We start from the raw sequence: 20,130 nt of genomic DNA, 5'->3' as shown, positions 1-20,130 counted from the left end.
AAGACACTACTCAAAATATACTCTAAAGATCACAAATAGTTTTTAATCAAATTGTTTAGGTAAGTGGTATTTTGAAATTAGAGCCATGAATATCTCTTAAAACACGGCACAACTTAGACTGAACTTTTTCACCTGTCAAAAAAACCAATACATTTTAATATTCTAGATTACATTTTTATCTATAATATTTGCCCTAACTCCCTAACGTCCCAAATATCCCTGAAAAATTGTATTCCTAACTCAATATAATACTATTTTGATCATATTTCTTTGCAAAAAAAGCTTTATGCAACCCTCTGATTCAAGGACATAATTACGTGTTCAAGAAGATGGGGAACTAAAACTTTTAATGTCATTCAGAGTTTAAATTCCTTGACACTAAAAAGTAGTCAAAACATTAAATGCAGAAAGAGATTTAGAGTATCTTTATAACTAACCTGAGAAAAGTAAAGTTCAGAAACATCGAGTATCGTAATAATACAAGAGCTTTGGGGGGCATTCATCAACATGAAAAGAGGACTGTTTTCATCCTAATTTTTTTGAAAAGATAATTAAACTCAAACTCCTATTCAGAATAATGGGCATGGATACTATTCAGGTAGTTGTAGCAGACAATGAGATAACCAGAGACCTCTTCGGCGGGGGTCAGCGGCATTAGTAGTAAAAACAACAACAACAACAATAATAGTTCCATGTACAGTGCTCTTAATACGTGCCAGGCACAATCCTAATTACATACATGCATTATAACCCATTTACTCCTTAATCGCAGTGAGGTAGGTACAACTGTCATCCCCATTTGCAGACACGGAAATGAAGCATTTAAACTGTCCAAAGGCAGCACGCAGTGAGACAAAGGAAACAGGCTGCCTGGCTCCAGGACCCAACCATCTCACCAACACGCTACCCTGAGAAAAATCTGGGCTGCACTGAAACTACTGTGCACGGGGCTGGACTGCAAAATGGTTTGAATTTCTTGATTGGATGAACAGGGACTGAAACATAAACTTGTGCATTTTTGAGTGTAGGAAGATACCTTAGAAAGCCAAGAACTGGGCTCAGATTCTGGCCCCGCCACTCGCTGGCTGTGTCACCACAGGGACCTCAGTCGCTCTCATGACTCTCTGAGTCTTGCTTAACAAGCCTGTAGAAAATCTTCTTAGATTCCTTTCAGATCTAAATTTTCAGAATTCCCTATCTATCTTCCCATAATCAGTAAATATCTGTTGAATGAACAAATGAATAAGTGACCCATAAAAACAAATACGGCTTTAGCGGATAAATGTTATACTTGGCAACATGTTGAAAATTTTCGTCCTTGGCTAGCCTACTGAACTCCACTCAAATAAAATCAAATGCAGCTCTCAAATATTTCCATCTAAAAGTAAATTTTTTTTGAGAAAAACCCAAAAGTATGCATTAAAAAGTAACCTAAATCTTGGACAAATATAAATAACTATTCGTACTAGGATCTAAATTTGGTTGTGGGAGTTCAAAGACATAAAGAAAAAACTAGGATAGCTGGAATCTCCCTGAAATTGTTCATAACCAGCAATTCCACATCTCCCCACAACATGTATGTTGACAGAGGTCATTTTTCCAAGAAAAAAAAATACTGAGGTTCAAGAGCTCCTAAGCCAGCTCAGGGCCTATCCTATCCCAGGGTGTACTACGATTATTCTTAGAGCACAGGACAGGCCTGGCACACGTCAGACTCTTAATTCATTATTTAATAAATGAATATAAGGCTGAACAGAATCCAAGGACTACAACAGAGACCAAATCTGATGCCTTAAAGGATAATTAATTCTCAAAGCCCACTCAAAGAATATAAACAAAAAGTGATTAATACTTTCAAAATAGTCAACTCTCAATTATCTGCACTAACAAAGGAAGACGCCAATACAAGAAGTGCTCAGTCTTAATATAAAATGCATATGGTAGAAGAAAGGATAAAATGGTTATGTGTAAATCAGACAGAAAAAAATTTCTGCAAGTGCTCTGGGCCACCAGGCAACATGTGGGAGAATGCACTTATGTGAAATCTGTCCAGCTGCAGTGTTCAGTCCTCTATTCAATTTTGTTTCCACTCTTTCAAGTGTGAGCTGACCAGGCACTGATGGAGACACACCCAGAGCATATCAGACACTGGCGAAACCAGACTGTTTTAAGACACGCCTTGAACAAGCCAAACTGCATGACCCGTTTGCAGATTAGAATGAACTCAACTTTCTACACCCACATGCTTAGACCCAACAATAACTGATTGGCCCCACAGTAAAATTAACTCAAACCTAGCTATTTTATTAACAAAGAAGACTGAAGTAGTATGATTCTCTCCTGCTTTTACTTCTCTATCGTTCATATTTGATGACAGCACACAAATAACCTTCTAATGAATGCTAGTAGCTCATAAGAACTCGTTACCATAATTATTAATATCCATAGAAACACAGGTGTGGAACAGTCCTCACGGATTCCATCCAGGCCTTCTATTTTATGACTTATAGTACCGAGACCCTCACAAGGGTTGAATGCCCTCCCTACCCAAGATCAAACCTCTCGTGCTGGCAGAGCCAGGCTCTGTGCTCTTTCTGTCTCACCATCCTGCCTACCTGCTCTGCATCTGATCATAAGTTCTAGGCAAATATCCCAGGAACAGCCCCCGAGTCAAGTCTCACCTAACTCTTCATTTGTGCTGTCATTATCAGTAGCAAATGGGAATCTCTTTTGTTCGGCAATAGACTTGGCCTGGCTCTGAAATAAAAACAAACATACATTTTTAGCTCATCGCAGATGAGGAGAAACTTACCATGAAACCTGTATTTAAAAGAATTAAAGCTACCTTTGATTTATATGAAAGCAAGAAAATAGTCACATTAAGTCACATCAATCATGTACTTCAGGGACACAATTTGTGCTGTAACTGATTTGCTTCCTCTTCTTATCACTAGTGGTTTTTGGTTTCCGGGAACACCTATCTTTCTACTTTCATGGGGATTAATCTTCCCGGCTGTTTCAAAGCTCCCTCCACACTACTCAATGACATCGATCATGTTACAAAGATCACACTCTAGTGTTTGGTCTCCAAAGTGGCTTGATAACAGAATATTTTTTCAAATAAATTTATTGATTTCTGACTGCGTTGAGTCTTTGCTGCTGCGCGCAGGCTTTCTCTAGTTGCGGCGAGCAGGGCCTACTCTTCACTGCAGCGCTTGGGCTTCTCATTGCGGAGGCTTCTCTTGTTGCGGAGCACGTGCTCTAGGGGCGCGGGCTTCAGCAGTTGTGGCTCGCGGGCTCAGTAGTTGTGGCTCGCAGGCTCTAGAGCGCAGGCTCAGTAGTTGTAGTGCATGGGCTTAGCTGCTCTGCGGCATGTGGGATCTTCCCGGGCCAGGGCTCGAACCCATGCCCCTGCATTGGCAGGTGGATTCTTAACCACTGCACCGCTAGGGAAGTCCCCCAGAATACTGCCTTTTAAACTTTAAAAATAGTTTAGAAGTAAGAGCTACAGTTTGTTGGGACTTCCCTGGGGGTCCAGTGGTTAAGTCTTCGCCTTCCAATGCAGGGGGCCCAGGTTCGATCCCTGGTTGGGGAGCTAAGATCCCACATGCCTCGTGGCCAACAAACCAAAAAAAACCATAAAACAGAAGCAATATTATAACAAATTCAATAAAGACTTTAGAAATGGTCCACATCAAAAAAAATCTTTAAAAAAAAAAAAGCTATAGGTGGTACAGGGATGACACCATAATAGGACCAGCAAAACCTGACCAAGAAACAAGACATGCTATTAAATAACGCAGAGCAGGCGATGAACATAACCATACTACTTGATGCATACGCAGACACGCACATGCACACTTGGCAGAAAAGCTAAAGCAAAAGCGGAAGCTAGGAAAAAACTAAGTAAGTTAGTTTAGCAATTGGAAAGATTTTATAGGCAGCAACGGTCCAACATACAAAATGACGGCTCTATTGTGTTTTGGAGACAAATCATGTCTGATTATGCAAACAGCTGTCACTTTGCCAGAAGATTGGACTGTCGACACTAAGTTGTGATATGCTTAGCCTACAGGGTACACATTAAAATGATAACTTCATACCAGATTCACCTAAGATATGATTAAAACTTGTACACACACATAGACAGGAAAAACTAAGATAATACAAGACTAAAGATGTCGCTTTTGGCAAAACTTTACGATCAGAACCAAGTGACATCTCAATTATTTGAATTCCTCTTTTTGTTAATCCATTGTACAGATGCCTACAGGCATGTATGACAGCCAAATAATTCTACACAGGTGACTCTTCTGACTGATGGATATGCTCTTTGGCTAATGATTGGTACTCATTAGCCATAGTCTCTTGGGCTTCACTGACTCAACAGAGTAACAGGTATTTCCACCTACATTCCCTACACTCTTAAAGTCAAGATTGATGTTCAGATACAGAGTGGTTTTGGGTTTGCCTATAAAACAAGTCAAGAATAAGCGACCTCTACTTAGAACACAAGTTAAAAGACACAGGTCAGAAGGGATCCCATCTCAGGAGACTCAGAGTTCTCGCTTCATCCCATTCAGGACCCCAAACCAAATGAAACACCTGAAAATTCTACCGCTTTGGGAATGTTTATGCTTTATTTCTTCCAGTAAAACCTTGATGGCTAGAGGGGAACTCTGTCAGCTCTTTCTTGCCTTGCTCTGTAGCTGGGAGCTTCCACACATGGGAACCTCATTCGGCTTCTTTAGGAAGTGGTAGATTCCACAACACGTGAGGGCAGCACAGCACTGTACATACATCCAGGTGTGACCAGACACAAGTCCTTCCTGTTTACCAGCTGCTTACAGACAAACACATAAGTGCAAAACATTTTCTACTTAATAAATAGCTTAGAGCCAAGGAAAGGGGTCAATAAACAACGCTTTTAATACTTCAAAAACTTTTCATCATTTCATCCAGTGTTCAACGAAGGTCTTGGCCACCATTTGCCAAGACTTTGTGCAAAAAGATGGGAAGAGAAGAGAAATGAAATCCCATAAGAAGAAGAAATCATTTACTAAGCAACAATAAGAATATGCTGAAGAGCATATCTGATTTTAAAGGGTTTGTATTATATTAGAAATAAAATTTATAACAGAAGTGGGCAGGCAAAGTATAGTAGGGACAAATTCATTTCCTGATCAAAAAGAATCTTCCCCACGTCTAATACTGCAACTAGAGATATCTTCTGTGGACAGAGTGGAGCAGCTATGATCAAGGAAGTTTAAACACACAACCCCACGTTGCTAGTAGACTAACTCCAATCTACCTTTCAGGTCCCTGCTCATGGTTCAGTTCCTGAAAGCTGTCTTGCCTGATACCCCTAACTTAAGGGAGATTATGTTGACCCTTTGTTTTTCCTTCATATGATTTGCACAATTATACTTCTATGCCTACTTGTATAATTATTTGATTAGTAGCTATAGAGCCCTAAGTGCTGGGACCAAGCCTCTCTGGCTCACCACTCCCTGGCTAAGTACTTGCTTAGCTCAACGCTTGACAAAAATAGGTGCAAAATAAATATCTGGAAAATGAATGAATAAATGAAGAGTTTAACTCCCATATTTTCAACCTAGGGAAAACAAAAGGCCTAGACTTATCAGCTTTCTCCCGTAGGTTACTAGCTAGTACCATCTTAAACTGGAAAGGCAAATAGTAGGCAATATTTGAATTACTATCAGCAAGAAGGTCCCTAATAACTCTAAGAATCTAATCACTTCTCCAAGGTGGAGATGATCCAGTTTCTATTTAAATGTTTTCAGTGATGGCCAACTCACTACTTCACGAATTAGCCCATTCTGGTTTGGGACAAGTCTAATTCAAAAGTTCTTCCATATACCACGTTGACGACTATGCAATGAGTTAAGTAAAATCAGTTGATCATTCTCTAGTTTGCAGTTTCTACCCATACTGAGTAGTTCTTACATGAAAAGGCAGAAGAGCTTTGTCTGGAAAAGAAAAGAGTATCCCTAAAGGGAAATTTTAAACAAAAGAAGCCAACAATATCTATGTGGATGTTGAAGGAAATGGCCTGGTGAAAAACTGTTAACCTTGGGCACTGAAAGAAGAGCAGCCTCACAGAATTAAGTGTGAACAAAAATACCCTGGCACGTTGAGGCAGCCGGGCCAGAGGGGGACACGCGCTAGCACGATGGGTAGATGCACGTTACGTGGCACGGGGCCAGGTGCTCGTCCCCGGAATGGAGAGGTCTCTGGTACAGCTTAGCTGGTACTGATTTAAAAAACATAGATACAAAAGATACACAGGCAAAGGCTGGAAAAATAAGATTATACGCTACCTTCAAATCCGTAAGGCTCCTAGAAATAAGGTTCAGCCATGATCTCCTTTATTTCTTGGAACTTGAAAGTAAAGAGTCCTAGGTCCAGAATGACCAACCATCCAATGCATAAGACATAATAATTCAATGTGACTAAACACCAGATGACCTATCTTTATCTTATGCAACTGGACTCAACTCCTAGTTGATAAACAGACGCAATCTCTACCTTTTGGAACTCGTATCACCATGTTTCAGGTCACAAAAACAGAAGGCATAGAAGATGCATACCAGAATCTTTTCAGTGTTGAGAGAAAGCAAAGAGTCACAGGGTGGTGGTCCTTTGGGTTCGCAGTCGGAGTCATGGAAGTTCAAAAAGGATGACTCTGAAAAGCAAACAGTCCTTGTTATTCTCCTTACCTTAGATGTATGGCTCTTAGGTGCTTAACTATGAATTGCAATGTGAAGAATCCACAAAATCAAAACAAGGACAAGTGTAAAAAAACACTAAAAGGGGCATCCTGTCTTCCACCTCTACAACTGGGTAACATTTTATAGTTTCCAAGTATCTCACACACGCCTCGGTGATTTTGTCCTCACAACAGTGAACACAGCTATTAAGATCCTTTCATGGGATACCTCTGATGTGGCAGCATTTCCCAGAGGTTAAAAAAAAAAAATCACAAAGAGGGGAACAAAGTCAAGCCAGGAAGACCTGATGTTAAGAGGTATGTGCTAAGGATCTAGTATCCAGAATATCTAAAAACTCCTCAAATTCAACAAGAAAAAGACAACCCCGTTTTAAAAACGGGTAAAGGACTTGAACCGGCAACTCTCCGAAGATATACAAACAGCCACTGAGTACATGAAAAGATGCTCTACATCATTATTAACTAATGAACACAAATCAAACCACAAGGAGGTACCAATTCACACCCACTAGGATGGCTATAATTTTTTTTTTTTAACGGGAAATCACAAGTGCTGGCAAGGAGGCAGAGAAATTGAACCCTTGTGCAATGCTGATGGGGATGTAAAACTGTGTGGCCACTGTAGAGTTGGCTGGTTCCTCCAAAAGTTAAAGATAGAATTACCACCTGGTCCCGCTATTCCGCTCCTAGGTACGTACCCCAAAGAACTGAATACAGGGACTCAGACAAGCACACATACGCACATGTTCACAGCAGCACTATTTACAATAACCAAAAGGTGGTAACAGCCTAAATGTCCATCAACAGAAAACAAATAAACAAATTGTGGTATATACATATAGTGGAATATTATTCAGTCTTAAAAATGAATGAAGTGGGGACTTCCCTGGTGGTCTAGTGGTTGAGAATCTTCCTTCCAATGCAGGGGACGCAGGTTTGAGCGCTGGTTGGGCAACTAAGATCCCACATGCCGCGGGGCAACGAAGCCGCACGCCGCAACTACTGAGCCCGTGTGGCACAACTAGAGAGTCCGCGCTGCAACTACAGAGCCCACACGCTCTGGAGCCTGCGTGCCACAACTCGAGAGAGAAAACCCACGTGCCACAACGAAAGATCCCACACGTCTCAACTAAGACCCAACGCAGCCAAAATTAAATAAATATTTTTTAAAAAAAGAATGAAGTACTGATACATATTACAACATGGAAGAACCTCCAAAACAAAAACTAAGTGAAAGAAACTAGACACAAAAGGTCACATATTGTATGATTCCGTTTATATGAAATGTCTAGGATAGGCAAATCCACAGACACAGTATGCACCTTGGCGGTTGAAGGAGGGAATGGAGAGAAACTGCCTGACGGGCAAGGGAGTTTACTTTGGAGTGATGGAAATGTTCTGAGGTAATTGCACTGCCTGGTCAATGTACTAAACGCCACTGAACTGTTCACTTGAACATGGTTGGTTTTACATTATGTGATTTTTTTTTTTTTTTTTTGCGGTACGCGGGCCTCTCACTGCTGCGGCCTCTCCCGTTGCGGAGCACAGGCTCCGGACGCGCAGGCTCAGCGGCCATGGCTCACGGGCCCAGCCGCTCCGCGGCATGTGGGATCCACCCGGACCGGGGCACAAACCCGTGTCCCCTGCATCGGCAGGCGGACTCTCAACCACTGCGCCACCAGGGAAGCCCCCAATCCCCATTTTAAAGAAGAGGAAAACGAGGCCGACATAGCCTAAGCAATTTGCAAAAGGCCACCCTCCAGCAAAGCAATGGAGGTGTTGGTTGGCTGCCTGCCATGAAAGAGTGAAGGCAGATCTAAGCGAAGTTAAGGACTTCACAGGTGAAGGTCCATGGGAGGCTGGCAGGACCGGGAGAGTGGCCCAGGCAGAGATGCAGCATACTGTCAACCTTTTGCCTTCTTAGCTGACTAGAGCTGAATATTTTATCGGTCCACATTATTGAACTTTTAACAGCTCTATTAATGTCTTCATTTACACACTGGATAACTGTGCCATCTACACGTAATTACATCAAGGTCTTTTTAATATTTATACTCACTTAGCATCTTATTTTACTGGACAAAACCTCCCCAAAGTGCTCAATAATACTCGTGGTAAAAGGCACTCCTGCTTAGTCCTGACGTTAACATGTCATTTGATGACCCAGAATTTCCTCAACTTTTGACAGTAACGCTTTTAACATTTACAAACATCCAGTGGGAAGCTGCTCTATGTGCCTATTTTGAGACTGATATATTTTACCATATAAAGGAAGGGTGGAGATCGATGCATTTTACCATATGAAGGAAGAATTCTCCTATTCTTTGCTTTACCCCAAATTTTACATCAGGAAAGCTGGCTGAAATTTATCAAGCGATTTTGGATATTTCTTTATGATAATCATCATTTCTCTCCTTTGACCTATCAAGGTGATTAACTCAATTCCTTAAAAAGTTGAACCATCTTTTGTACTTCTAGAATAAAGTAATCAAGGCAGATTATTCTTTTGTTTGCTGGCTTCAGTTTACTAATATTTAATTTGGATTTCTATAACTATGTTAATAGCTTTCTTTTCTGCCCCCGAACTTTATCAGATTCTGACATCAGTGTTTTTGCTGGTTTGGTAAGGTCTGTGATACAAGACTAGTTTGTTCTAGTTGTAACTAGAGTTGTCTGGAACAGGAGGTTAAATTTGTTCTTTAATCTAAAAATATTTAACTCACTATGGATTCAGTTATTTTCAAATAATAACCCAACCAGCTGTATTTAAATGCTACAGATTTCCATGAAATTAGGAAAAGTCTGTTTTCTTCCTTGTTCAGGTCATACAAGTAATGTCATTGTGATTACTGCAGAAACAGTCTCAAAACACATTATAGAATCTCATCTTTTTCTTCTGCATCATCTTCCTGGATATTTCTCTACTGCTTCTTATTTTTAACCTATTAGCAGAGGTTTCTGCACTGTTGTCTCTTAAATTCTAACGGCCGCTACAGTTGCGCACATGCCCCCTCATTCATTACGTGCAGTTGCATCTGCTCCCTACTTACACGTCAGCCTTATCAGATTCATCTATTTTATTCTTTTCTAAAGAAGCAGCTCTTGGGTCTATTGATCCATTCCGTTGTTGCTCTGTTTCTAATTCATTTATTCTGGCTTTGGTCTTCTTAGCCCTGCAATTTCCTTTATTTCCTCTTCTAGTTTCCCAAGTTTAGTATCCAGTTCATTTATTCCCTTTCTTCTTTAGTATTAAGATGCCATGGAGGGCTTCCCTGGTGGCGCAGTGGTTGAGAGTCCGCCTGCCGATGCAGGGGACACGGGTTCGTGCCCCGGTCCGGGAAGATCCCACGTGCCGCGGAGCGGCTAGGCCCGTGAGCCATGGCCGCTGAGCCTGCGCGTCCAGAGCTTGTGCTCCGCAACGAGAGAGGCCACAGCGGTGAGGAAGAAAGATCAAAGACAGTGGGGACAGAAGGAGATATGAAGGAAAAAGGACAGGGCTTTGAGAAAATTGGGCACAGGAAGAGGAAAGAGGCACTGTTTCCCGTTTGTGCAGCTAGAGAGGGGTAGTGCCTGTATCTGAAGTGGGGAGTCTAAGAGGAAGAGTGCTTTTAGAGGGAAGTAAAGCGCTAACTCTGGGTTTAAGCAATTGCTCATGAGATGCTAAACCAGGAAGCTGTCTTGCATGTAGTTAGGAAATTCCAGAGAAAGAGCTACAGATATAAATCTGATAATCATTAACTGATGGTAGATGATTAAGCAGGAAATGTAGGTAGGATCTCTAAGGAAGCTTAGGAAGCTTAAGTTTAATGAGAAGAAAAGAGCTGACCCTGGTGGGAACAAGATACTTAAGAGGCGGAGGGAGAATCAACTTGATAATTTACCTTTTTTCTAAAGAGCTACCTATTTCTTTGAACTGTTCTACATCTTTGTCATAAAGCTATACAGAGTTATAGTGATTCCTAAAGGCAAATACAGTTGACCCTTGAACAACATGGGGGTTTGGGGTGCCAATCCTCCATGCGGCTGAAAATCTGTGTATAACTTGTAGTTCGCCCTCCGAATCCGCAGTTGTGTAGCACTGTGGTATCTCCTACTGAAAAAAATCCACGTGTAAGTGAACCTGCACAGTTCAAACCCGTGCCGGTTAAGGGTCAGCTGTATGTTTCCTCTCATTTTCCTTGATTACCCTTGCTAGATGATTGTCTAAACTTCACCAGTTATTTTCAAACAACCAGCTCTTCTACTTAAAGCGCCTCTTTCCCTGACTTCAAATGTAATTAATTAGTTCTGCAGCAAAGTAACAGAGGGGTTCAGAGCACAGGCCGTGGTGGCAGACTGACTCAGATGAGATGCCCAACTGGCTGTTTGACTTTGGGCAAGTCCTTTAATTTCTCCTAGCCTCAGATGCCTCATCTGTAAAACAGGAATAACTACCACCACACACCCTCTTAGGGCAACTGTGAGGAATAGACGTAATGCCCACAGTTCACAGAATGATTGTTAAATGTTAGTATATACATCTAGGCTAAAATTGCTGGGTTTTTCTTGTAAATTTCTTCTTCCTGCTTTCCTGAAGTTTATCTTGGCCTTCACAGTACTTTACAGCTTTCAAAATACTTTCACAGACATTATTTCTTTTGGTCCTCCATCCTCTGAGGCTGGTGGAACATACCTTGGGCTCACTGTACACGTGGGGAATGATGCTCAATGTTAATGGACACGTTTAAGGTCACAAAAATGAAGAAACAATGAAGCGAAGATTCGCCACAGATGCGCTCTAGGACACCCCATCGATAGGGGCACACGGCACATTTGTCACCGCTCATTCTGCCAAAGCGGGGTCCTTGTAATAGTCTACTACAGCAATGCCATCCAACTTCTTTCTTCTCGCCCTCAACCTTACACACAGCTGACTTTAAGAAGAGCATCTTTGGTGGAGAGACAGGAGCTGACTGTAGGACATTGAGACAGTATATATAAACATCTTCTTTGAGGAATTCTGCTGTAAAAGGGAACAGAGAGATGAGGTGGTGGCTGGAAGGACTCGGTGGTCCTGTCTTTGTTGCCTGTTTTTTCAAGATGGGCGCTGCACCAGGCAGAAGCCACGGGTCCTCCAAGGAGACAGGACCGCAGGCAAAGGCTATAAGTACAGCTGTGGGCGGGCTGACAGCTAGAATGGTGGGAAAGCGTGGAAATTCTCAATCAAATAAGAGGACAGCATTGCCTCCTGCTGAGGAGAGGCGGTGTTACTGCAAAGAGCATGCGTGTGTCACACATTCCTGTCCTGCAAGGGAAAGCTGACTGAAAGTTTGTGTTTCCCCGAAGGAAAATGTTTCACAAGGAATTCCACAGCTGCTTCTGTGCCCATCACTTGACCACCTGGCTCTAGGTATAACAGATGGTGGGCCAGGTTCACCTGAACACAAGGATGACTGGGCTTTTCCCATGGAGGAGCCAGAACTTGGAAGTCAGGACCACATATTTATCGACAATTCTGGTCCCAGGTGTAGGGTAACCCGGGAAGAGTAGACCGCATTACCGTGGCTGGAGGAGCTCCCTGAAGGTCAAACAGGTGCTACACGGCATCAACTTGTAGTACCTTTGCTTTTTTTTTTTTTTTGGTCAATAACTGGACTTTAATGAGTAATTCTGGTAAAAGCGTTTTTGCACAGATATGCAGGTATAAAACACATATAAAAAATGAACAAGAAGATTCCTTCTCTCCTTAAGTACATCTTAGAACAGCCATGACTAAGTTTAACGTGATATATATTTCAGAGCTTAAAACCCAAGAAACTTCGCTTTTATCAGTTTCTGCATTTGTAAGACAACCACTGTTGAGAGTGAAGCTAGGCCCCCCTGAAACCAAGCTGCCTGTCAAGTTTATGATTAACCTTCCTATCCAAGACTTTATTCTCTTTCCTATCCTGCTCCCTGTTCCCCCTCAAGATTGAGGCGTATCAAAGAAAAGGTGGGGGGAGGGTTGACCCCTGCGGGGTCCTCCCGGGTACCAAAGCCCCTCATGTCACCTGTTCCTTGTTTGTGGAAAAAGGCTTTAGTCTCCTAGGTCTTCCCTGAGTTCCAAAGAGCAGACTCAAGCAGTTACCAATTAGGGAAGTGAGGGAATGCAGAAACTAAGGAAAAAAGGTCAAGCAAGAAACGTAATGGTAGCTTAAACAGTTCAGCGACAGAAGTCCTAGTTCCTCCTAAAGGACGATAACCTTGGAGTTGTTCTGCAGAAACTAAGACCCCACCCAGGTGGACGATGGTGACGACCTGCTGATCACAAGCCAGACTGGTTGGAACCAGAAGCTTGATGATTAAGATCCCCAAAACATCACCTTATTTCCTCACCACCAACCAATCAGAAGGAAGTGCACAGGCTACAACTCTCACCCCAAATGTTGCCTTTAAAACCCTTCCCTGAAAGCCATCGGGGAGTTTGGACTTTCTGAGCATAAGCTGCTAGCCCTCCTGGCTTGGCGCCCTGCAGATAATCGAACTTTCCTTCACCACAGCCCGGTGTCAGCAGACTGGCTTTGCGGTGCTGTGGGCGTGCAGACTCAAGTTCGGTTCAGTAACAAGGACGTTGTAGATTACCTTGCTGGATGGTCCCAGGTGGTACTTTTCCTTTAGAATGTAATACCAGGAAAAGTAATAACAGGGAAAATTCTCCTCTGAAGAATTTATATGCTTCTTTTGTTCTAATAAAATACTATTCATCAGTGCCTGAGATGTGTAAGGTATCATAAAACAACTTGAAATTAGAGGCCGCCCACTGAGAATTAGATTATAAAGTCAACACATAACTAGTCCTCTAGAACAAGGATCTGCAAAAGCCATCTTAAAAGAGACAGGACGGCTTTTTAGCAAAACATGAATGTAATTTGACTGAAGCTGTATTAACTCAGTAAAGTATTTTAAAAGTAAAGTACTTGTAAAGAAGGTATAAAACCAAAAGAAAAGGAGTTGGTCAGCTGCACAGAATGGAAAAAGAAGCATGGAAGCAAGTTACGGGGCGCCGATCCAGGAACAGAACAGGATGGCAGGTGCTGCCGCCAGCATACTGGGCAGCGGGCCGTAACCACAAAGGCTGCTCACTTAGCCTGGGGTTATAAACTGCGCTGCAAATGCATCGCAGGCTCAGGGTGGCACGCGCTCTTAAGAGCTGAAGACTTTCGCATAAGCCCACACGTACTGTCAAACGTCATCAGCTCTACTGGGAAAGCTGAAGCAGATCTAGGCAGTGATGTGAAACCGTTAGAGATAAGGAAACACAGTGTCACTTAGAACACTCCAAACACAGGCAGGAAAAAGTCACAAGAGAAGTCAACTGGTCTTTCGTGCAGAAGTCGTGCCAGGTGGAGGACAGACCACCTGACACAGGACCCCCGGGCACCTGTGTGAAGAACGCCAGTGCCTGAGCAGAGTCCATGCACTGTGCCGGTTCCTGAGGCAGAAATGAAGCCACAGCAAATATTTCCCAATGAAACAAGGGTGACGTAGAATAAGACTTTCTTAGCATGCTTTAAAACAGATAGCAGCTATTGATTTGGGGTTCTTTGGGGTTCTTTCTGGTTACACGCGTTACTCAGTTTGTGAAAATTTATGGAGCGTTACACTTGTGATGCACGCATTTTTCTGCATATGTCATATTTCAATAAAGAGTAAAAATAAAGACAGCAGAAGGAAAATGTTGGAAAGCATTAACCCGAAGGGAAAAGTATTAAAATTCTGTTATTTTAATAAATTTTGTACTTATTCTATCTGCAAGATAACAAGCCCAAACAAAAAGATAAGATGACCTCTTTAAAACACTACACTGTGAAGAGGGGATGCTTTATAAGTTGGTCAGTCAGGCAAGTATCTACTGAGTGCAAAGAAACCAAGCTGTCTCTACAGGCTGTAAAAGAGACTCCTTGAAAAGTTTTTATATGGAAAGTACTCTGCCACTTCCTGTAGTCACATGCTCCAGGTATGTAGGTTTAAAAACCCAGGCCAGGGCTTCCCTGGTGGCGCAGTGGTTCAGAGTCCGCCTGCCGATGCAGGGGACACGGGTTCGTGCCCCGGTCCGGGAAGATCCCACATGCCGCGGAGCGGCTGGGCCCGTGATCCATGTCCACTGAGCCTGAGCGTCTGGAGCCTGTGCTCCGCGACGAGAGAGGCCACAGCGGTGAGAGGCCCGCGTACCGCAAAAAAACAAACAAACAAATCAAAAAAAAACCAGGCCACATATCTTTTGCCCTCATCCAGAGGGGAAGAGAATTAACCTCTGTCACCCAAAGCTGAACACATCTACCAGTGCACAGAAACTTGTTAAAGGTAAATGTAATTCTTAACGACAACGTATCTACAGGAAGAAGCTAACGAGTATGCAAATACCATGGGCTACCAGCTTCACAGGGCTCTCACGACAAAGAGCCACCCCTGAATCAGATGACTTTCTGAAAAATGTTGTTCCCCCTCACAGCGATCAGTCGTCTGGGCTGGTTGAGGTAACAATACACGAATCTCTTCATCACTCTGTGCCTCAGTCTCTGTGCTCAAAACAAGCTAGTTCCTTTACACCGTCAAATTTACTGTGTATGTCTTGAAAAGATCAGAAGAGATCTGCCACAAAACTGGATATGATAACTAACGCAGAAAATCAGGGCCAAGGGGAAAAAGGATCAAGCAAATACACTATCAGTAAGGGTTACCACAGCTTCCGTAACTGAGCGTAAAAAACTTGGCTCTAAACTTCCCCGCAGCCAGAGCAAAAGAGGAAACAGCTCTCATTATAGAAGTTTCCCTCTATTGATTCCTTACCACCTCTAAGACACGGCAGTAATTTAAGGCTGTGAGCATTAAGACCGATTGCATGTATTTAAATAACCAATCCCTCAGTTAAGAGAGAGACCATAAATACTGACAATCTCTTTAAGTCTGACTGACTTTGTCAAAAACACAGAGCTAGGTTCACAGCTACTTCCTTGTTTTTCTGGCAGTTAAGGCTCCCAAATCGGACAGACACTAATGTTCCGTTCTCCACAAAGAACAGTGGGAAAATGAAATAAACTCAAATCTGGGATTGTTAATTTCAACAAGCTAAAGAAAAGTACTTCAGGTTGCAAATTAATCATTGAACTCCACTGAGGCATTAAGCATGGACAGTGCTAATGTCACCAGTTAGATGAAAACGACCACAAAGACATCAAGTACAAAGCTACCTCACCTAGGAGCAGACAAAAAACTCTCAAGAAGGCAGTTAAAATAAAAAAAAAAAGAAAAACACATAAATTCACTGTTCTTATTAATACATTTTCAAATAAGGAAAACAAAAGTCGTTTTGAAACAAGTACTAGAAATGCATATGTTTGAACTAAAATACAGGTGGACCATCTATAAAGAACACATAAAGACATTTAATACAGACGAATGCTGCACTGGAATAAGATGCAGCTTAACTTTGGTAGGAAGAGCAGATGAGAAAACCTGAATTCTTGAATCAGTGGACAAGTTACAACTTAACTAGATCTTACTTTACCAGATCTGTGACAATCAGGGGGTCAGGGTCAAGTTAAGATATGGCTAAGCTCTCTCTCTGAGTCTCACTCCATCCGGGTCTTTGCTCGTGTCACCTTAGCAGAGGCCTTCCCAGGCCACCTCTCAAAGAAGCATCCCCACACCACTCTATTCCTCAAGGCGCTTATCACCAGGCCTATTGCACACTGCTCCTTCCCCCACCAGAACACAGGCTCCACTGAGGAACTCAGCCGACCGTGCTGTAACCCCAGGGTCTACAACACTGAGTAGAATCTAGGAGGCACACAAACAGGTTTCCAAGGTAAAAAACAGATCCAGGGACTTCCCTCATGGTCCAGTAGTAAAGAATCTGACTTGTAATGCAAGGGATGAGGGTTCGATCCCTGATCAGGGAACTAAGATCCCACATGCTGTGGGGTAACTAAGCCCGCGTGCCACAACTACTGAGCCCGCGTGTCACAAACTACAGAGCCCACACGCCCTGGAGCCTGCGCGCCACAACTAGAGACAAGAAAACCCACACGCCGCAACTAGAGAGAAGCCCACGCACCAGAATGAAGAGCCCACACACCGCAATGAAAGATCCCGCATGCCTCAACAAAGATCCCACGTGCTGCAACTAAGACCCAACACGGCCGAAGTAAATAAAATTTAAAAATAAATAATAAATAAATCTTTTAAAAAAAGAACAGATCCAGTCCCCTCTACGGTTCAAGTATTAAGCTCAATGGAGCATCCTTGCACATAACGTAAACATAAAATTCTAGGACAAGTTACCTAAGACTATAACTTACAACAAACAAAGCTTAAGGGCATAGGACTTTATCAATTATATTAGTACGAAATTATACTAACACGCAAATATTACTGACGGGAAGTTTACAAACGGTCGGGAGGCCAGGTTCAAATCCTGGCTCGACTCTCTGCGTGACCATTCTTAACTTCTCTTTGCCTCAGTTTCCCCTTACATGAAACGGAGACAAAAACAGTACCTACTTCAGTGTCAAGTACTGTGCGAAATAAGGATGCAGTGTTGACAAGGATAAACCGGAGGAAAAGAATTAGGGGAAAACTTCTGTTCCTTATTTCTTCCCACAGTTCCAAACTACAAACAGGGCAAAGGTAACAAGGAAGGGAGGGGACATTTACTTTTATTTGAAAAATATGTACATTACAGTGTTCGTGTTTTTAAAAGAGCAAGGTAATTTTCACCACGGGAAAACAGAATATCCGAAGTCTGTGGTTACACATGCTTTTCAAATAAAAAGCGAAATGTAAAAACGTGCTAGAGGAGAAAGAGCTGAAGGGGGGCTGGGGAACAGGAAAGCCGGGCTGAGGTCGTGGCACTGAGACCACCCGTGCTTGCCGTCTGGGCAGCTGGGCCCCCTGAGGCTGCTCCCTGGGGCCTGGATTTCGGCCACTGTCATTTTGCTGTCCAGACAGCTCCCACCAGCCGTCCTCTTCGGCCCTACAATCACTGGAGGTTCCGCCTTAAGAGAATACATACGCAGCTCATCTGAAGGTGTGCACATTCAGACCCCTGCAGGCATCAACTCAGTCATTTATACCCAAAAGCAGGGGGCAGGCTTCTGAAAAGGGGCTGTGCAGCCGTGGCTGCCCTCTGCATAGGGATAGGCTTGGGCTGGATGAGCCAGCAGGGCCAGTGACGTGATTAATAAATAGTTGGTGAGGGCAGGGCTTGATTCTGAATAACTGATCAGTTCTGGATCCCAGCACTTGCTTAGACCCTAATGCCGACCATATGGGGGCTCTCGATGCAGAGCATGAACCCCTCAGGCGACAATCTGGCTCGCTGTAAACCCTGAATTGCTGTTCTTCCTGGAACAGAGAGGGACTGACGCAGGTTTCACTTGCTTCTACCTGGCTGTCTAGGACAAGGAAGGAGAAATGAGAGACAGGTGGGTGAGTTTCTACCACAAAAGAGACGGCTTTTGTCACACACTGCAGCCAGCAAAGCTAAGCGGAACACCTGGAGGCCCAGGTAGCATGAGCAGTTGACCCTGGGGGTCATTTCCTGAGGTGGCCGCGGGAACAGCAAAGCCACTGCAGCACCTGTCGGCAGCCACTGGGACACTCACGTCAGCCCAGGGAAGGCCGTCTGGAAGACGTGTCACCAATTTTCAACAGCACGTTCTTAACTCTAAACTAAGAAAATAAGTACTACAGGGAGGGGATAAAGAGAAAATGGAAACATTTAAATAAATTATGCTTAAAGCCTCATAATACAGTGTTTGTCCTCTGAAGCAGAGAACATTAGATAATGGTCTCCATATGTGAGGGAACGGAGAATGAACAGGATTCCTCCAAATGCCCCGGTTCTAACAACCTACATTTATCACGATTTGGGTGAAAAGCATAATACAAGTCAGAGGTGGCTCAAACGAGGACTCTTAACCATTGGTGTAAGCCTGACGCTACAAAGTGAAATGAGCCACCTATAGCAATAGTATCAATTGATTTCATAATTTGTATCTTTCATCGCCTAGAATCTGGGTCTCCCTTAGCCAGTGAGCATCACATGAATACAGGAGGGAAGGGAAAGGAAAGGACGATTTACACACTACCTATTGTATGTTTGTAAATATTACAGATGCTTTTTCCCTAACTATAATCATTGAGTGCTTCAGACAAATGCTGTCTGGAGTCTGACCACCTGGGCTCCTCCCCTTCCAGCTGTGGGCCCTCAGGAAAGTGATGATTTCACTGTGCCCCCGTCTTCTCCTCTGAGAAAAGGAGCTACCACCCAATGATGTAGTTACCAGCGCTCTGGCAGGCTGAGGGTACTGCCTAACCAACCTAAGGCTGTCACAACGGCACAGGGCACACAGCGAGCACCGCGTACGTGTACGATCGCGATTTCCCATTTCCCTCACGGCATCCTTGTGAAGAAAATAAAACCCTGTAATTGGGGAACAGTGTCTTCAATTTACAGAGGAGGCAATTTTGCAAAGACAGGCAATCAACCTGCTCGGAGTCACAGAAAGTGACAGAGGGTAAAAGCCATCCTCTTGCCACTGTGCAGTGCTGGCCATGGCGTTCATGCTGTTACCAGCCACGGCTTACTTCAAAATACAGAAGTCACATAGCCCTCGGTGAGCGAGACGTCCTCAAGGAAGTCAGATTGTGCTGAAAGGAAATCAGACTGACTGTGCTAACCTCGACATTTCATCTCAACCAAAAAATACTTATTGTCTTCCCAGGTACACAATGCTAGACTGCTGTCCGGCCATAAAAGCAACCAGCCAGCTCCTAGTGAGTTAGGTAGACCCGGACGTTTCAACAGCGAGCCTTAGGGGAACTCACGGAGGGCAAGAGGAAAGGGAAAGGACAAGGGAGGGGATTAAAGAGTAAAAAGACTCACTACAGACCTTCAAAACGAAACATGTACATATCTACCTTGCCCCTGAGGAATCTGCCCAGGACCTTAAACTGAGGCCAATAGCGCCCAATCTTAATGAATGAACTGGCCCAGTTCCCACACACACACAGCTCTGACGTACACAGGCCCACAGGGCCCTTTTGACTCTCTGGGAGACACCTGACAGATCACAGGTCAACCTTAAAACGCCTGGGAGCAAGATGTCAATGAACAGATTCAATGGGGTTACTCTTCTGTTCCCTCCTTTCTTCCCAGGGATCACATTTTTACAGGCTATGTTTGATACAATACGTCAATCGGGAGGTCAGGAAACCTGATTTCCAGGCCTAAGATGGGCCAGACAGCCCCGCTCCGGGCGCGGGTCCGGTCCTCTTTGTCCGTCGGTCCCTCCCTCGCTCCCACAGCACCCGCGGGGGCCAGAGCAGGGACTGGGGCTGCCCCGGGCCACCTGCCA

At 43.6% G+C, this 20,130-nt stretch overlaps 2 protein-coding genes across 10 annotated transcripts in view; both read right to left on the bottom strand.

Moving 5' to 3' along the window:
- TTC13 (tetratricopeptide repeat domain 13) overlaps window positions 1-20,130 on the bottom strand; it is a 69,874-nt gene that overhangs the window by 49,062 nt on the left and 682 nt on the right. For 6 of the 9 annotated variants that reach the window (XM_060035088.1, XM_060035089.1, XM_060035090.1 and 3 more), the window contains exons 2-3: window positions 6,612-6,706; window positions 2,682-2,757 (exon numbers count right to left, since the gene is read on the bottom strand). In XM_060035088.1, the coding sequence (XP_059891071.1) occupies window positions 2,682-2,757; window positions 6,612-6,706 (171 nt within the window). The other 3 variants (XM_060035097.1, XM_060035095.1, XM_060035096.1) reach the window with 3 other exon arrangements.
- FAM89A (family with sequence similarity 89 member A) overlaps window positions 6,612-20,130 on the bottom strand; it is a 55,252-nt gene continuing 41,733 nt past the window's right edge. The window contains exon 3 of the transcript XR_009522491.1: window positions 6,612-6,706. The gene's annotated coding sequence lies outside the window, so the exon portion shown is untranslated. The remainder of the gene's footprint in view (window positions 6,707-20,130) is intronic.

This window comes from Delphinus delphis, chromosome 16 (genome assembly GCF_949987515.2).
Source record: "Delphinus delphis chromosome 16, mDelDel1.2, whole genome shotgun sequence".
In the NCBI taxonomy this organism is placed as follows: domain Eukaryota; kingdom Metazoa; phylum Chordata; class Mammalia; order Artiodactyla; family Delphinidae; genus Delphinus; species Delphinus delphis.
This window is presented reverse-complemented; position numbering and strand designations above follow the sequence as displayed.